This window comes from Vespa crabro, chromosome 6 (assembly GCF_910589235.1).
Source record: "Vespa crabro chromosome 6, iyVesCrab1.2, whole genome shotgun sequence".
Classification (NCBI taxonomy): domain Eukaryota; kingdom Metazoa; phylum Arthropoda; class Insecta; order Hymenoptera; family Vespidae; genus Vespa; species Vespa crabro.
Window position 1 is genome coordinate 10,307,619 of NC_060960.1, and position 17,611 is coordinate 10,325,229.

A 17,611-nucleotide genomic window follows, 5' to 3' on the forward strand; every position below is an offset into this window, starting at 1 on the left:
AGTGGGGACTTGGGGACTAGAGGTGGGGAGGAGTCGGAGTACGGAAGGGGTTGGGGACTAGGGGCTAAAGGGCTAGAAACTGTGGGATGAGAGTGGGGAGGAAGGGAGGGAGGGAGGGAGGGAGGGAGGGAGGGAAGTTGAAAGAGCGCGGTTTATATAAATTTCGTTTAACGATTTTGTAAGTGAACCGTGACTTTCTGGGTTCCCAGGTACCGAGCTCTATAGTTACCACACACATCGTCTCTCATCCCTTTTTTCTTTTTACTGCCCCTCGCCCCCTCCCCCGCCCTATACCCTCCCCCCTCTATAGCCACTCTTCGTTCTCGTCCAACCTTTTGCTGCGCTCGTTCCGGTAAGTTCGTCAGAGGCTCGTTCGTGTGTAGCTGGCACTCCTACTCGTCCAGAGACAAGTAGCAAAAAGCATCGCTTTTTGCATTAAGTATGACCCCGGCACGCTACTACTCACTCGTACCCACTTCTTCTTTCACTCCTCATCCCACTTTCCCGTTCCTGCTTTCCCTACCCCTTCCCTATCCCTCCCCGTTACCTCCTTACCTCCTCCCCCCATCCCTTCCTCATTCTCTCTCTGTCTCGCACCCATCCAACCATTCCCTGACTCTTCGACATGGACTACCATTTATTTGCACTCCACAGGAAATACGTCGTTATTTAATACTTATTTTCATTTTGTATATTCGACTAAATTCGATTAAGTCAATCGAGAAATGATTTATAATATATGTATCTAGACTATCGTATCTAATTTTTTCATCGTGCGAGTCATGTTTATGGGAACACTGTGTATTATTTGAATAAATTTAAGTTTATGTATGATAGAACGGCGCCATTGGATAATTATTTAATAGTTATTTTCATTATGAATAAAGGACGTTATTAAATGTAATATAATCGTATAGATGCTCCGCGTGTATAAGTTTTCATCGTGCGGAAGAGTTTTATGGGAGCTCGATGAGTCGCATAAATGCTGACTACGGCACAATGGAAGAATTTCTTTATATGTATTTAAATATATATATATATGTGTGTGTGTGTGTGTGGGTGTGTGTGGGTGTGCGTGTGTGATATATTCGTGTGTATAGAATTGAATGATTTCATTCATATGTAGGTACGTGCCCGAAAGATTAGAATTTTGTAAACGTCTCACGGACAGCAGCTGTTCCCAATGTTATATCCATGAGCCAGCGACCACACCACCACCGGTCGCTGTTAGCTATTGCTAATACTGCTAGTGCTGGTGCTTCTGCTGTTGCTGCTAGTAGTAGTGCTAATACTGGTGCTGTTACTCTGATGCTTGTGCTGGTACTCTGGTACTGGTGCTAGTGTTGGTGCTGCTGTTGCTATGGTTTATCGAATCCTTCTTTTTTCTTTTTTCTCACTTTTCCGTTCGCAAAAATTATCGCGTTCTATATAATAATCCCTATAGAAATATATCTTCCATATTGTCAAATTCGCAATCGAATAATAATAAAATAAATATGAATTCGATTACGAATAAATTTCATTTAGATAGATAGATAGATAAGATAGATTTGTAAGTAGATAAAAGTTTTTAAACGTTATATATGTTATTTTTGTCACGTCGTTCATTGCAATTTCGTGATTATATTTTGAAGAAGAAGAAGAAGAAGAAAAAGGAAAAGAAAAAAAAGAAAAAAAAAAAAACAAAAAAAATTTGCAGGAAGCATTTTCCCCTTTGCGTTCATTGTAAAACGGCGTGTTCTCTTTTTTCTTTTCCTTTTTTCCTTTTTTCACTTTTATTTTCTTCCTTCCTATTTTTCTTTCTTTTTCTTTTTTTCTTCTTCTTTTTTTTCTCTTTTTTTGTTCTTACTTTCTATCTTTCTTCCTTCCTTTTTATTTCCTCTTCTTGCTCTCTTTCTTTACTTCTTTCTTCTTTTTGTTTTTCTTTTCTCTTGTTTTTCTCCTTTTTTCTTTCTTTTTCTTTTTTTTTTTTTTTTTTTTTTTTTTTTGAAGTGTTAATGCATACTTCAGTACCGTCTACCCGGAGAGTGTAGTTATCTCGAGTAAGCCGAAAGTTTATCCAATTTCTCGTGCAATTCTTTTACTTTTCTCTCTCTTTCTCTCTCTGTCTTTTTCTCTCTTTATTTCGTAAGAACAGAAAAAAAAAAGAAAGACAAGAGAAAAAGAAAAAAGAAGAAGTTAATAACGACGCAAATAAATGATAAAAACTCTTTCCGTGCAAATGAAAATCTTGAGAGGGAAGAAGTAAGGGAGAGAGAGAGAGAGAGAGAGAGAGAGAGAGAGAGAGAGAGAGAGAGAGAGAGAGAGAAAGAGACAGACAGAGAGAAATAAAGAGGAACTTAATGGAATTAAAGAAAGAAGAAGAAGAGAAGAGAATTCGTTTCGCTATTATACGAAATCGATGTCGTTCGACGTTCTTACGAAACACGTTACGATGTGACGTGTGGTACGTGGTGGTAAAAAAAAGAAGAAAGAAAAAAGAAAAAGAAAGCAAAAAAAAAAGAGAAAAAAAAAAGAAAGAAAGGAAAGAAAAGAAAATAGAACAAGAGAAATTCAAGATCTGATCTTTAACACGACCATAAAAGTTCGTCTTCGTTTTCGTTTAAAACGATTTCATCGTTTACGTCTACGTCTACGTCTACGTCTACGTCTACGTCTACGTCGTCGTCGTCGTCGTTTCGTCATCGTCATCGTCGTTCCCGTAGACATCAGTCGTAGACATAGACGTAGTCGTAAAACGTTTTCTAAAAATCATTTTCTACGTTTTATACGTAAACGTAAAACATAGAAAATGAAACATTAGAAGATAGATAGATAGATAACTATGTATGTACATACATACCAATGGAAGAAGGGGGTTGGGAGGAGGAAAAACGTACCAATAAAGTATCGCCAAGGGTTACGAAGCACACACCTGTCCGGATCTCACAAAACGAGGAAAACCCACAAATTACACTCGCCATTCGTGAACGTTGCGAAGTAAGCTTCCCTTCATTCTCTTTCACCGAATTCAATGTAGAGAAAAGAAGAGAGAGAGAGAGAGAGAGAGAGAGAGAGAGAGAGAGAGAGAGAGAGAGAGAGAAATAAAGAGAGAAAGATAAAAGAGAAGAGAAGATAAGATGGGAGAATCTTAATTTCTCCCTATTTTTACGAAAGTGAGAAAAAAAGAGAGAGAGGAAAAATAGAAATAGAAAGAGAGAGAGAGAGAGAGAGAGAGAGAGAGAGAAAAGGAGGAGCCCTTCTTTACTTCTTCGCAACACTACGACACGTCATAGTTTTGTCGATGATTACCGGCTAGCTCGTGTGCGTGCGCGCGAGAGAGATAGAAAGAGAGAGAGAGAGAGAGAGAGAGAGAGAGAGAGAGAGAGAGAGAGAGAGAGAAAGAGAAGTTCGATATCGATTTTCAAAGATTTTCTCCTGCAGAAGAAAACTTTTTAATATATGTAGCTATATGTGTATATATATATATATATGTATATATATATATATATGCATACATGCATACATGTGTATATATATATATATATATATATATATATATATATATATGTATATAAATAAGAACTAACAATAGAGAATTATAGATGATCTAAAAAAAAAAAAAGAGGAAGGGGAAAAGAAAAAAAGAAAAGAGAAAAACACTTGAAAGAAGTAAATAAATAAATAAATAAATAAATAGATAGATAGATAGATAGATAGATAGATAGATAGATAGATAGATAGATAGATAGATAGATAGATAGATAGATAGATAGATAGATAGATAAATATATGAACGCACGTATAAAACTATATATAACGCGAGGACGAGTTCGCGGCGATTTCTGTCTCTCTTTATTTCTCTCTTTCTTCTTCTTCTTCTTCTTCTTCTTCTTCTTCTTTTTCTTCTTCTTCTCTTTCTTTTTTTTTTCCTCTCTCTCTCTCTTTCTCTCTCTTTAATATAAACGAAGCGAAGCGAGGAATAGAAACGGTATCAACGAGGTTGTCACGACGACTGACCGAACTGACGGCAGAGTGCGACATAACAGCCCTTTGCCGGGTCGACGCATGCGTCCCCGCCTCCCCGTGCCCAACCCTATTTTCCCACAGACCGTCCTTCCTATGACCGTGTCCATCTTTTCTCCCCACTTCCCCACTATTTTACCCCCACCTCTCCTGCAAACATCTCGTCATCCCAATACCCCATCTCACCCAACCTCGCACTATCCTTTCCTATCTCGTGTCTCATTGTTGCACTACTGCGAAATGCAACCGGTGCCGAGAGAACTCGGTCTCCACTTCCTCCTCCTCCTCCTCCTCCTCCTCCTCCTCCTCCTCCTCTTCTTCTTCTTATTTTTATACTTCTTCTATTTCTTCTACTATCTATACTTCTCCTATTTCTTCTTCTACTTCTTCCTCTTCCTCTTCTTCTTCTTCCTCTTCTTCTTATTCTTTTACTTCTTCTACTTCTCCTATTTCTACTTCTTCTTCTTATTTTTTATTTCTTCTCCTTCTTCTACTTCTCCTATTTCTACTTCTTCTTCTATTTCTTCTTCTACTTCTATTTCTTCTTCTTCATTCTCCTCTTGTATGTTCTTCTTTCTTGTATATTTCTCCCCTCCCATTTCCACTTTTAGGAGGGTAGCGAGGAAGTAATCAAAAGAAAGAAAGAAAGAGAGGGGAAATAGCATCGTGAGGGTTCTCTTTTCCACTCGTCTACCATCTGCGTGTTGCCTCTGGGATACAGAATTCCTATCTCTCTCTCTCTCTCTCTCTCTCTCTCTCTCTCTCTCTCTCTCTCTCTCTCTCTCTCTCTCTCTCTCTCTCTGTCTCTCTTTCTCTTTTTCTTTTCATCCATCCATCTCACCTTAGCCTTTTACTAGTTTCCCCATTTATCCTCATATCATCATTCTCTCTTTCTTTATCTATTTATCCATTTATCTATCTATCTATTCATCTCTCTCTCCCTCCTCTTTATTTATCTATTTATCTATCCATCTATCTATTTCTCCCCCCCCCCCCTTTGACACTAACGTTTCTTTCATCTCATCTTCTGCTTCAGCTATTTCCGCGTTTATTTGAGTTCTATGTTCGTTTCAAGTGTATATTTGCATATATATTATGTATATATATATATATATATATATATATATATATATATTTATATGTATCTGTATATTCTATTTATCTATGTATGCGTTTTTCGAGGACACTTAGTGTGTTACAGGTGACACTTTAAAGTTCCACAGTAATCGACACGTGAATAGTAATACAATCCAAACATTGAAGGATATTTCTTCTATGTTTATTACGAACATGTTATTAGATACATATTTAAAAAGATTCATGCACAATAAGCTATTGTAATTTTCACGTTTTAAATGTCGAATGAACTAATCGATCGTATGAAACGAAATACAATCACTATCCGTATTTATAATATTTTATTTTAATATATATATATATATATATATATATATATATATAACAATATTTTTGTTTATGTTGTTTATTTCATGAATGCTTTATTTTACGTTCGTCGTACATTTTTGTATGTATTTACGTACATACATTATACATTTATATATCATACTATACCTTCATTTCAAAATGGAGATCTTCCTTGAGAAAATTTGTTGTTATTTATTTAAATATTGTTTTGTACGATTTTTTTCCTTTTCTTTTTTCTCTTTTAAGAAACGATAAGAATTATTGTCGAATGAATTGTTACGTTGATTTTGTTTTTAAAAACATGGCGGTATCAAATTCATTATAGGTTAACAACATTTGTAATTACGCATATGAGAAAAAGAGAGAGATAGAGGGAAACATTTGTTTTCTACGCATTTTCTTAACCGTTTGAATTGCGTTTTTCATTCGCCTCATCAATATATATATATATATATATATATATACTTCGATAAATCGATAAGAGTCGGTAGTAATATTCAGTGTGTACCTCGATTTATGAATAAAAGAGAGAACGATGGCGCCATCTGTCTCGAATATTGTCAAACAGTTATGTTGATTAATTTACACACGACGACAGTACAATATTGTGTAATGTTTTGAAGGAAACAATTAGATTTGTTAAAAATGGGAAAGAAAACTAAAGGGCAAAATTTAGGAAAATCCTTAATTAGGGATCGTTTCTCCTCTACGACCGCGAGAAAATTTCGTGGTGATGTCTCGAAGGTATATAATGTACATATAAGTTTCTGTTTACATTTGTGCGACGTATATTGGAAAAAGAAAAAAAAAAAAAAAAAAAAAAAAAAAAAAAAAAAAAGCCAAAACTCATGTAATATTATAAATTAATTATATTGACGATATAATATTACGTACAAGAGTTCATTTTAACGTGAATATATTTAATAACAATCGTTCGTTTCGATTCGTAACAAATTGTAACATTGAGGTTATATTGATGAAATAATTTTAATCGACGATTAAAATCATTGATGTAATTTGAATTTTTTTTTTTTTCCCCCATTTTTATGTTCAAAGCTACATTCGGAAAATGTTAACGATGGATACGATTGGGCCTGTCTCAATCTTCAATCTGTCACGGAGGAAAGTTCCTTCGAAGAATTCCTTTCTACCGCTGATCTTGCCGGAACGGAATTCAATGCGGAAAAGTTAAATATCAAATTTGTTAATTTACATGGTTTACCAGGTTTATTGACCAAAGATGAGAAGAAAAAGGTTTTGGAAGCACACGAAAAGAATAAAGGATATCTTAAAATACCGAGAAGACCCAAATGGGATAGTTCTACTACAGGAGAAGATTTACAAGCTACGGAGAAAGAAGAATTTTTAGAATGGAGACGTGGATTAGCAATTTTACAAGAGTCTGAAGGTCTTATACTTACGCCTTATGAAAAAAATTTAGAATTTTGGCGACAATTATGGAGAGTAGTAGAACGTAGCGATATTATTGTTCAAATTGTCGATGGAAGAAATCCATTATTATTCCGTTGTGAAGATTTGGAAAATTATGTTAAAGAAATTGATTCGAAAAAAATGAATTTAATACTTATCAACAAGGGAGACTTTTTAAACGATCGTCAAAGACAATTATGGGCGGAATATTTTACAAGTATCAATGTACGAATAGCTTTTTTTTCTGCAAAATTAGCTGCAGAACAGGAGAAAATTGAGGAAGAATCGGATGAGAATGTTGAAGATGAGAAAATTGAGGAAGAATCGGATGAGAATGTTGAAGATGAGAAAACTGAGGAAGAATCGGATGAGAATGTTGAAGATTCTGTTGATGAGCAGAAAAATGATTACAGTGATCAGGATTGTATAAGTAATGATGAAAATAATGAGAGTAAGGAAGAGTCATTAGATAATCGGTCAATAGAGAATACAGAAGTACAATGTAGAGATAATAAAATGTCTGAACTTGGGGAAAATATATCGTCAGTTAATAATTCATCAGAATTATTAACCAGAGATAAATTGATTTTATTATTTAGGTCAATATATAAAGAAAAAACATATATGGAAGGGGTTACAACGATTGGTATGGTAGGATATCCTAATGTTGGTAAAAGTTCTACGATTAATGCATTGTTACAATACAAAAAAGTCTCAGTATCAGCTACGCCAGGGAAAACGAAGCATTTTCAAACTCTCTTTTTGGATAAAGATTTACTTTTATGCGATTGTCCTGGTTTAGTGATGCCATCGTTCGTTTGTACTAAAGCTGATATGATATTAAATGGGATATTACCGATAGATCAAATGAGAGATCATGTTCCACCAGTTACGTTACTTGGTACATTAATACCTAAATATGTAATCGAAGATATGTATGGTATTATGTTACCTGTACCAGCGGAAGGAGAAGATCCAGATCGATCACCAACTGCGGAAGAAATTTTAAATGCATATGGATGTAGGTCTTTCTTAAGAATATACATTTTTTTGTTCTTTTTTTTTTTTTTTTTTTTTTTTTATTTCATTCGTTAACTCTTTTTAATTTAATTTAATTATAGATACAAGAAGGATTATACGTGTGATAATAAATATCATTGGATATATTTTTTTTTCAGATAATAGAGGTTTTATGACACAAAATGGACAACCAGATAATCCACGAACTGCTCGTTATGTTTTAAAAGATTTTGTAAATGGCAAATTGTTATATTGTGTTGCCCCACCAACACAAAATCAAAGTGAATTTCATCAATTTCCAGAACCGCGAAGAATTAAAAAAGAAAATACACATATACCTCCTAGAATGGTTCGTGCAATAGGGGGAAGGAGAATTATGTCTGAAGAATTAGATAAAAAATTTTTAAAACAAGTATGTAGTGGCGTTCATGCCAGAGGTGTTCTTGGAAAATCATCTGGTGTACCAAATGTCCACAATCATAAGTATGAATCATTTAGAATTGTTATTGTTATTAAATAATTATCACATTGAATATACTTTGAAATAATGTAAATTATACAAAACAATTATATGTATATATATATATATATATATATATATATATATATATATATATGCATATTCTCAGGGCAATCATTAATGTAAAATAATGAAACCTGTTTACAAATTATTTAATTTTAATTATTATGTCGAATTTTAGTGGTGTGGAGTCTATAGCTGGTTCAATGCAAAGCCTTTGTATGGAGGAAAAGCCATGGAAAAAAATTAATAAACATTGCAATAAAAAGAAACGGGAAAAGGCTAGAAGATTATACGGTCATCTTGATCAACATTAATCTGAAAAATTATGATTTTTCACAAATTATTATTATTCCTAAATATAAGAATTTACTATATTGCGAAAGATTAATTTTGTAACATACGAGTTACTGAATTAAAAAGAAATGATCATTCATTTTTCACGTAATAAAAAAAAAATTAAATTAAATTTGTCTGTATAATACATACAATCATATATATAAGTGTGTGTGTGTGTGTGTATACATGCATACATATATACATTCATATATAATTATAATAAAGTTAAAATATTTTATGTTCTCATAACCTTTATATTTAATTTTATTAATATCTTGCCAATATATTGACATCCTATTCCTCAATACAATCATCTTTTTAACTTGGCGCACATATCTGCTATATAAATTCTATATATAATACAAATTTGTCAGATTTACAAAATTTATTTAAACAAAAATGATCATTATTTATATAGGAAGCACTTATCATTCGTCTTCATTATTATCCTTAGATCTATATCAGTAAATTCAGGAAACGGATATAATAAAAATTACATATTGTTTTTTCTTTTTTCCTTTCTTTTTTTTTTTTATAAATTAGGTTGGTACCTATATAGGTAGTATCGCTTCAATAGTTTCAATTACCTTAGTAGAAAAGTACCGTGTGCAAAATTGTTCTAGCAAATTTCGATTCAAATTCATGCAACAATTCATCTATGTCATTGTCTAAATCTTCACTGTTGGCCAGCTGAAATGTGATAAAATATATTATTATTATTATTATTATTATTCTTTATATATCACAATGAATATTCTTCTTAATTATTCTGAATAAATAATAATATAAATAAATAAATAAATTACATATAATATTGTATTTTAATTATTTCTATTAATAGAAGTAACCATAAGATATTATAAAAAGAAAAAGGATAAAAATACCACAGTGACTAATTCGCAAATAAGAAAGGATCCGACTGTAGCTTCTTCATGATTATCTTGAATATCAAGATTAATAAGATGAACAGGTTGATTATCTTCTTGTGGTCTGGATTCCATACATTCGATTACTTGATCGTATACACGTTCTTCGCAGGTTATTAAAATATCAAATTTTTCTTTAGACAGTTGAAATCTTTCAGGCTTAGGCTTTATCCGACGGTTTCTGTCCAACATGTGCAACAATCCATTTTGTGTATAACTGATTTATTCATTAAGTTAAGGTATTTCATTAAATATATAAATTTCTACAATATAAACTTAAGGATACGATAATAACAATTTCTTAGATTCTTATCCTAAAGAAATATAAAATTATTAAAATTCTGAACTAGAAATATGTTTCAATAAGTCTGTCTGAAAGTAACAAAAAAAAAAAAAAAAAAAAAAAAAAAAAAGAGAGAAAGAAAGAAAGACAAAAGGTGATAATTATTTCATTCTCAAAAAGAGAATAAATATTTCATCGATAAATAGGATACTATTGTTTATCCTTGTTTAATAAATCATTATAGATTTCATCATATGTTGTTCCAAAATCATATATATTAGGACGATCTGGAGCATTCCCTGGTAATTTGACTTTATCTCCAGTACCAAAAGATTTAACGTTAAAGCCTTTTTTACTGAAAAAAAAAAAAAATTAGTTAATAGATATTAGTCTCTATCAAAATATATCTAATTTTCTCTTTTTAATTTAATGTTTATTTATTTATTTTTTTTTTTCTTTTCTCCCAAATGTTTGACATAACCTTTTACCTTAAAAAAGCATGCGCTTCCATGCTTCTGTTCATATTACTGGAGCAAATAACGGCTACGCTAAGTGAACTAGGGGCCGGCATTATAATTATTTCAACTAATTTATTAATAAAATTCCTGAGAATAATTTAGATTAGGTTTATATATTAAAAATAATTTTATGGAAATCTTGTTACGTCGTACACATTGATCAATATTACGATAAAACAAGATACAAATAATCAATTAGAAATTCGCGTATAGAACAAATAAATTTGAATTATAAATATATATATATATATATAGAAATATATATATATATATAGAATATTCTATATACATATATAGAATTTAATATAAAAGCAAACCAAACAGCCTAACAATATTATTTAATAATTTATTCAGGTTATCTTCTGTTCATGATACTATTCTGCTTCGAATGAGAATGTTTTCAATGAAACAGAAAACATTCAATATCAGATGGCGCTGTCATGTAATCTATTAGACTAGTGCTGCCACGGCATATGATTGGTCAAATAGACTGGAACGAATCACACGTCATTCCATATGAATTCATGTTTATAAAATCAAATGCAATAAAGCGATTGGTTGAAAGATCTATTATTGGGAAGATGATAGATAGTAGCGGGTATTTAAAATTCGTGTCATGGGAATAATAAATCGTTCGAATTCACGCAAAATCAATACATCATAATATCGTATTCTTTTGTTAAGGGCTTCGTAAAAATCAAATGTCTTGTCTTTTTTTTTTCCTTTTTTCTTTTTTCTATAGAATTTTATAAAAAAAAATACGCATACGAGATATATGGGATATCCTTCGTTACGTTCATCGGTATAATATATTTTAATTGAAATTACGTATGAATTATGTATATACATATACAATATAGTTTTGCAGATATCGACGTAGAAGGGATTAACGAAAACGGGGTTGGACGTTGGATTTAGGTGAGGGTGTGTAGATGGCAGGGATAGATGGGATTCTATGGCGATTGGTAATGTATAAAAGAAGCAAGTAGAAAGTAGAAAAAGAGCACTCTAACACGTGGCTTTGATAATCGATCGGACACGAGCTGACCCCGAGTTGGAGACTCACGTCGCGACGTGTGCACGTCGGCGGTGTTCCAAAGGAACGTAGCGGAACCAGAAACAGTATGGCTGGAGGATTTCAGCTGTTTCATGTCAGTGTGTGAGTGTCGATGAGTGAGAGAAGAAAAGGACGATCGTTGATGCTGATTCCTTTCAAATAGAATTTCTACTAAATCTACGTATGTATTACAAAGTAAAACTTATTTTACAAATTTATATTCAATATATACATACATATATACTGATATATGTAATATATAAATGTATGTATTCAGATATAATTTGGATTATATTTCTCTATATGATCGTATCCTTTTTGCCTATTAATTTTTCTTTTTTTTTTTTTTTTTTTTTTTTCTTATTGACGTTCTCAGTACAACATAAAAATCTAATCGATATCGAACATTTTTCATCGAGATCTTATCGTATATAAATGAAACGATCAAAATTTTTGAGATATAAAATGTTTTTTTCTTTTTTTTTTTTTTTTCTTTTTTTTTTTGTATCGATACAGAGATAACGTTCTTAATACAACAAAAAAAAAAACAAATAAGCATGATCGTTGTCAAATAAAAAAAAAAAAGAAAAAGGAAGGAAAGGAAAAAGAATCTGTTCTTTATTTTTTTTTTCAATGATAAAATGACAAAATATGCGATATTGGAGATAAAATTTTGAGATGTTAAAAAGAAAGAAGGAGCAGATTTTTCATGAGACAGTATTAATATTGATTAGTAATATTAAATTGATAAGGCATCCAAATTTACATACGGAATATATACGAAAGCTTTTTTCTTTCTTTCTTTTTTCCTTTTATTAGCGATGTCTTAAAAATGAATACAATGGCGTCATTCTAATTGAAGGATATCCAACGGCCATAGATTTTTCTTTTTCAGTTTATTACGATTTTAATTGTCAAACGTTTAAAATATTTCATCGTATGACCTCCATCTTTGAAGATCTCTAAATATTTTTATGCAAAAATTATATATATATATATATATATATATGTGTGTGTACATACACACACACACACACACACACACACACACACACACACACACACACACACACACACATATATATATTGTGAAATGACATGAGATATTTTCGAATTCAAATCTTTAATGGCGTTAGCGCGCAAATTGAAACTTACTTCCGGATACAAATAAGGTTAAAGCGGTTAGCTATCATGTTTTTAAATCCCTACAGTACTTTTGTATTCATATGTATATCATATCATTCATAAAACTAGCTTCGATATGATAAGTGAATCAGTATGTTTTTCTATAATCGATTTTTCTCTATATAAGTTATGTCAATAAGTTTCGTGATACGCGATGAATTATTTTAATTAGAAAAATATATAAATGTTTCGAAGAACTTTGTGTTTTTGTGAACAAGTCTTACCAACGTAAATTCTGTTTCTGAAGAATTTGCAGGTTCTTAATATAAACTACATGAACGTAAGCAAAAATTCATTATCAATTATTTATATTTCATTGTAACAAGAAAGTTGAAGTTAAGAGTGAAACAATAAAAGATATATTTTATTAATGTCATAAACAAATATGCCTTTGTAAAAAGCTAAAAGATTTTCATTTGTATTTTTGATAAGTATCTTGACTTTTATTGATAATTGCTCATATGAATGGTCTATAACGCTTCTTAATACGTTTACCTAACCTTAAAATTATTAGATATTATTAAAAGTCATGAAATCTTTGATTAATGTTGTAATTAAAATAGAGATATTAATCTTTGATACAAAATGACATTATAAAGATTAATTTGATATCGAATTAAAATATTTATTTAATTTATTTTATTTTACTTACTACTATATATATATATATATATATATATATATATATATATATATATATATATATATATATATATATATATATATATATATATATATATATATATATATATATGTATGTATATATACATATCTATTGTACAACATTCAGCACATTCTTCCTTTGAAAATAATAAAGCCAATGGTATGAAGATATTCGGTATTTAATCAATATTAAATTGTGTTAACCAATAGGTTATATTAAAGCTTTTATATATAAATAATTAAGTAATGTATGTGTGTTTATAAATAAGTTACTACAAAGAAAAAATATATATCTTCTATGGTCTTCTTAATATATACATTTCATAGAAAATATTTTCACATATAAACATATTTGTTAAGACAATACATTTTCTAAGAATATCAAATATATATATATATATATATATATAGAAATATATATTATCATTGCTTGATAAAAATATTAAATAGAAATAAATATAGGAATTATCTATGGAAGAAAAATGAATATAAATGTCATTTGGATTTAACAAGAAAAATTTGTCAGATAGATTTTATTTCATATAACTGACATTTTCTTATCATAAAATCAATAGGATTACTTTTGTATTACTTAAAATATTTGATTATGGATCTGATGAAGGTATTAATGTCTATGACGCAAAAGTTAACATAATTATCTTACTTGGATTTCATTCATCCGATTGACATTTTTTTTTTTTTTTTTTTTTTTTTAACAAGATTTTAGAAAGTTATTAGCGTTACTTTTTTACGTTATTGAATTTGTCTATGACAAATGTTATGGTCTAATTATGACGTTGTCGATGAAAAAAAAAAAAAAAAAAGAAAAAAAAAGAAAGAAAGAAAGAAAAAGGGAGAAACATAAAAAGAAAAAAAGATAAAAAATATTATTTGTAGTTACATGAGAGTCAGTATCAATATATAAAATGGTGGTATAGTTTGTCAAAATTCTGACGTCATTGGTCAATGCCATGACGTCATGTAAGTACTTCTCGCATTACACCGTTTATTCGTTATATTTCCAAAGAAAAATACGTATGATGACGAACGAGAAATATAAATCTCTAATTAACAATTTCGTTTACTTTTTTTCTTTTTTTTTTTTTTTTTTTTCAAAAATTTATTTTCTAGATAAAAATAAATTACACTTACTAATAAGATATACACACATACACGCGCACACACACACACACACGCACACACACACGCACACACACACATATATATATATATATATGTATTAATAATCAGACTTGTTGAACACGTACAAAAGATATCTCGGTTATTCATCTCGATAGGAGATTTAAACGATAAGTCGATAATTTATGAAAATATCTGAAATAAATATGTATATAATAAAAATAATGGATAATATCGGATGCTCTTTCCTATGTATTATCAATTTTTCTTTCGATCGACCTGCAAAAATTTTTGTAGGTTAATCCGAAAGGAACGGAGAGGAAAACAAAAAAGAAAAAAAAAACAAATGGAAGATATTTTCATTTTCTAAAAATCTCTCGGCATTTCTTGCAGGTGTCGATTTCTTTTTTCTTCTTTTCTTTTTCCCCCTTTTTTTTTCCATTAAAATATTGCTCACACACATAGCACATAATACTTCTATGGACTTGTGCGTTCTCGTTTTATTAACCGACTTTTTTTTCTTCTTTTTTTCCTTTTTTCTTCTTTTTTTTTTTTTTTTTTTTTTGCAAAAATGTCACGCGTTAATTGAAAGGTGTGAAAGAAAGGGGAACGTTTTTCTCCTTATCTTTTTTGTTTTATTTTTCTTTTTTTCAGTTTTTAAAAATCCCTCATCATTTCACGCGTGTCACTCATTAAAATAACGTACTTTATTATAACTTTTTTTTCTTTTCTTCTTCCTTTTTTTTTCGTATATATTCTCTTTCCATTTTCCTTTTTTTTTCTTTTTTTTTCTTTCTTTGTTATTATTTTTTGTTCTTCTTCCTCTTTTTCTTTTTTATTCTTTTTTTATTTTTTTCTTGTTCTGCGATAAGAACAGGTCAACCGTTTTTCATTCATGCTTCCTTTTTGTCCCTTTCGCACTTACGATGAGGTTAAGTAGAATGTTCTGTGAATAATGTTATTGTTGGAAATACAAAGAAGAGTAGGTAGAAATTATGCAAGCAGAAATAATGAATATACAATATTAATATTAATATATATATATATATATATATGTATATATAAATGTAAATGAGATATAGAGACCTTGACGAATATAGGAGAATATTCATTTACAGTACATAATAATAATAATAATAATAATAATAATAATAATAATAATAATAATAATTTTTAAATAATAATAATAATAATTTAATAATAATTGTTGTTGTGTCATTTTAACCTCAATATGTTTAAATATATTCGTACTTTTCTTTCCTCGTTAATTATATTTCAAGAAAATAACTAATCATTTTATTACATTTTAATTATTATTATTATTATTATTATTATTATTATTATTATTATTATTATATTTTTGATATAGTTTTATGCATAAAGTTTGATGCGTGTTTCAAGGCTGAAAATAAGCTTTAATAAAAACGATGGTCGCGTTTGCGAATCGTTACATTTAGCACACTATCGAACGGAACGTTGTACAACATTGCATCAATCCTATTCAGAAAAGTCATTCAGAATGTAGCACATCGATTGGGTGCAAAAATGTCTCTATCTCTATCTCTATCTCTATCTCTATCTCTTTCTCTCTCTCTCTCTCTTTGTATTTTTTTTTTCGTTTGCTTTTTAATTTCAACAATAATCTGAAAAGGTGACACTTGATCATCACAATTTATGAGATATTGCAAATTATTGACGTTTCGAACGATTGCTACTTGGAATAGTTACAAGAGAATCAATATTCTAGTAATTGGGACTGTTATATATATATATACACACACGCACAGATATACATATATATAGGTGGTTGAAAGCTACTATTGATAATCGAAGTTCTCTACCGGCATAACGATCTTATATATATATATATATATATATATATATACATAGATACATACATATATACATTCATACAAGGAAGACAGACAATGCTACAAGTGTTGCCATTGTTAGAATTTATCATTATTTTATCACAATCTAATTCACTAATATAAATTAATAATCGTGAAATAGATCGATGACAAACGTGAGATACATTTAAATTACGAATTAGAAAAAAACAATCAAGATCGGTTCATTGTTATAATTTATACATTGTTTCTTCTTTTTTTTTTTCTTCTTCTTCATCTAAATCGAATCTTTTAATATCTAAATTTAATTGAATCGTAACGATCGATTAAAAACATTAGATGATAGTACTGAAAATTAAAAAAGATAAAAATTGAAAATATAATATTATTTCGAAGATGGATGAGACTTTCTTTGCGTCGTATATTTATTTTATATATCTTCGTATCTCTGATATTATCGATCAGATAGAAAAATTCTAAGCGTAGGTAGCTTTTAATAACGAAAAAATTGCCGGAGAATTATCGACATTCCACAATTTATGAGAGATTATTATGATTTATTGATTACGTTAGAGTATATATAATAATACTTCAAATATATTACAAAAATATAATAATAATACTTTAAATATATTACATGATATTTAAATCATACGAAGGATATCAAATCAAAGTCAGTGATTCTATTAGTTTTCTTTCTCAGTTCAATAAATCGGATTTGCCGTGTCTTTATTCATTAAAGTGGAGGAAACAATGATATATATATATATATATATATATATAATTTTTTTTCTCTATATTAACATTCGATAGAATCAATGAGTTTCTCCCACGCCAATCTTATTTTTCTTTTTCTTTTTCCTTTTTCTCATCAAAATATTGAGTAGCTTTTTCACGTAAAGCTCTTGTCGTATCGTTTTCAATCAATCCATTGGACAGACAAGGATAACGAGGTATTTGATAGGAATTAACTACGGTCTGCCTTTTCAACCCTTATATATTCATTTCTACTTATATATCTGCATATATATATATATATATATATATATATATATATATGTATATGTGCGTTAGGTCAAACGTGATAGAGTAAATCCGATAGTAAAGAAATGCGGCAACATTTCTGATACTTGGAATGTGTGCGTATATATGTATGTATGTATGTATGTATGTATGAAAGAGAGAGAGAGAGAGAGAGAGAGAGAGAGAGAGAGGGACAGAGAGAGATGCATTTCTCGTATCAGACATT

At 29.8% G+C, this 17,611-nt stretch overlaps 3 protein-coding genes across 23 annotated transcripts in view; 1 reads left to right on the top strand and 2 right to left on the bottom strand.

Annotated features, from left to right (window-relative positions):
* The window catches only part of LOC124425220 (kazrin), a 37,604-nt gene extending 33,502 nt beyond the window's left edge, over positions 1-4,102 (bottom strand). For 7 of the 21 annotated variants that reach the window (XM_046965294.1, XM_046965290.1, XM_046965288.1 and 4 more), the window contains exons 1-2: positions 3,782-4,098; positions 2,880-3,417 (exon numbers count right to left, since the gene is read on the bottom strand). The gene's annotated coding sequence lies outside the window, so the exon portion shown is untranslated. Of the gene's footprint in view, positions 1-1,134; positions 1,431-1,849; positions 1,888-2,879; positions 3,418-3,781 lie in introns of those variants that run through there. The other 14 variants (XM_046965293.1, XM_046965292.1, XM_046965287.1 and 11 more) reach the window with 12 other exon arrangements.
* A 1,886-nt stretch (positions 4,103-5,988) lies between these two features.
* LOC124424957 (large subunit GTPase 1 homolog) lies at positions 5,989-8,891 on the top strand. Its single transcript, XM_046964630.1, has 4 exons — positions 5,989-6,174; positions 6,487-7,882; positions 8,040-8,364; positions 8,583-8,891. The coding sequence occupies exons 1-4, from the start codon at positions 6,076-6,078 to the stop codon at positions 8,716-8,718; spliced, it is 1,956 nt and encodes a 651-aa protein (XP_046820586.1). The 5' UTR covers positions 5,989-6,075; the 3' UTR covers positions 8,719-8,891.
* An 82-nt stretch (positions 8,892-8,973) lies between these two features.
* Positions 8,974-10,777, bottom strand: LOC124424958 (RNA polymerase II subunit A C-terminal domain phosphatase SSU72). Its single transcript, XM_046964631.1, has 4 exons — positions 10,438-10,777; positions 10,161-10,304; positions 9,625-9,883; positions 8,974-9,430 (listed from the first exon to the last, which is right to left on the bottom strand). Exons 1-4 carry the CDS (start codon positions 10,518-10,520, stop codon positions 9,329-9,331), a joined length of 588 nt encoding a protein of 195 aa, XP_046820587.1. The 5' UTR covers positions 10,521-10,777; the 3' UTR covers positions 8,974-9,328.
* Between the last annotated feature and the right edge of the window lie 6,834 nt (positions 10,778-17,611).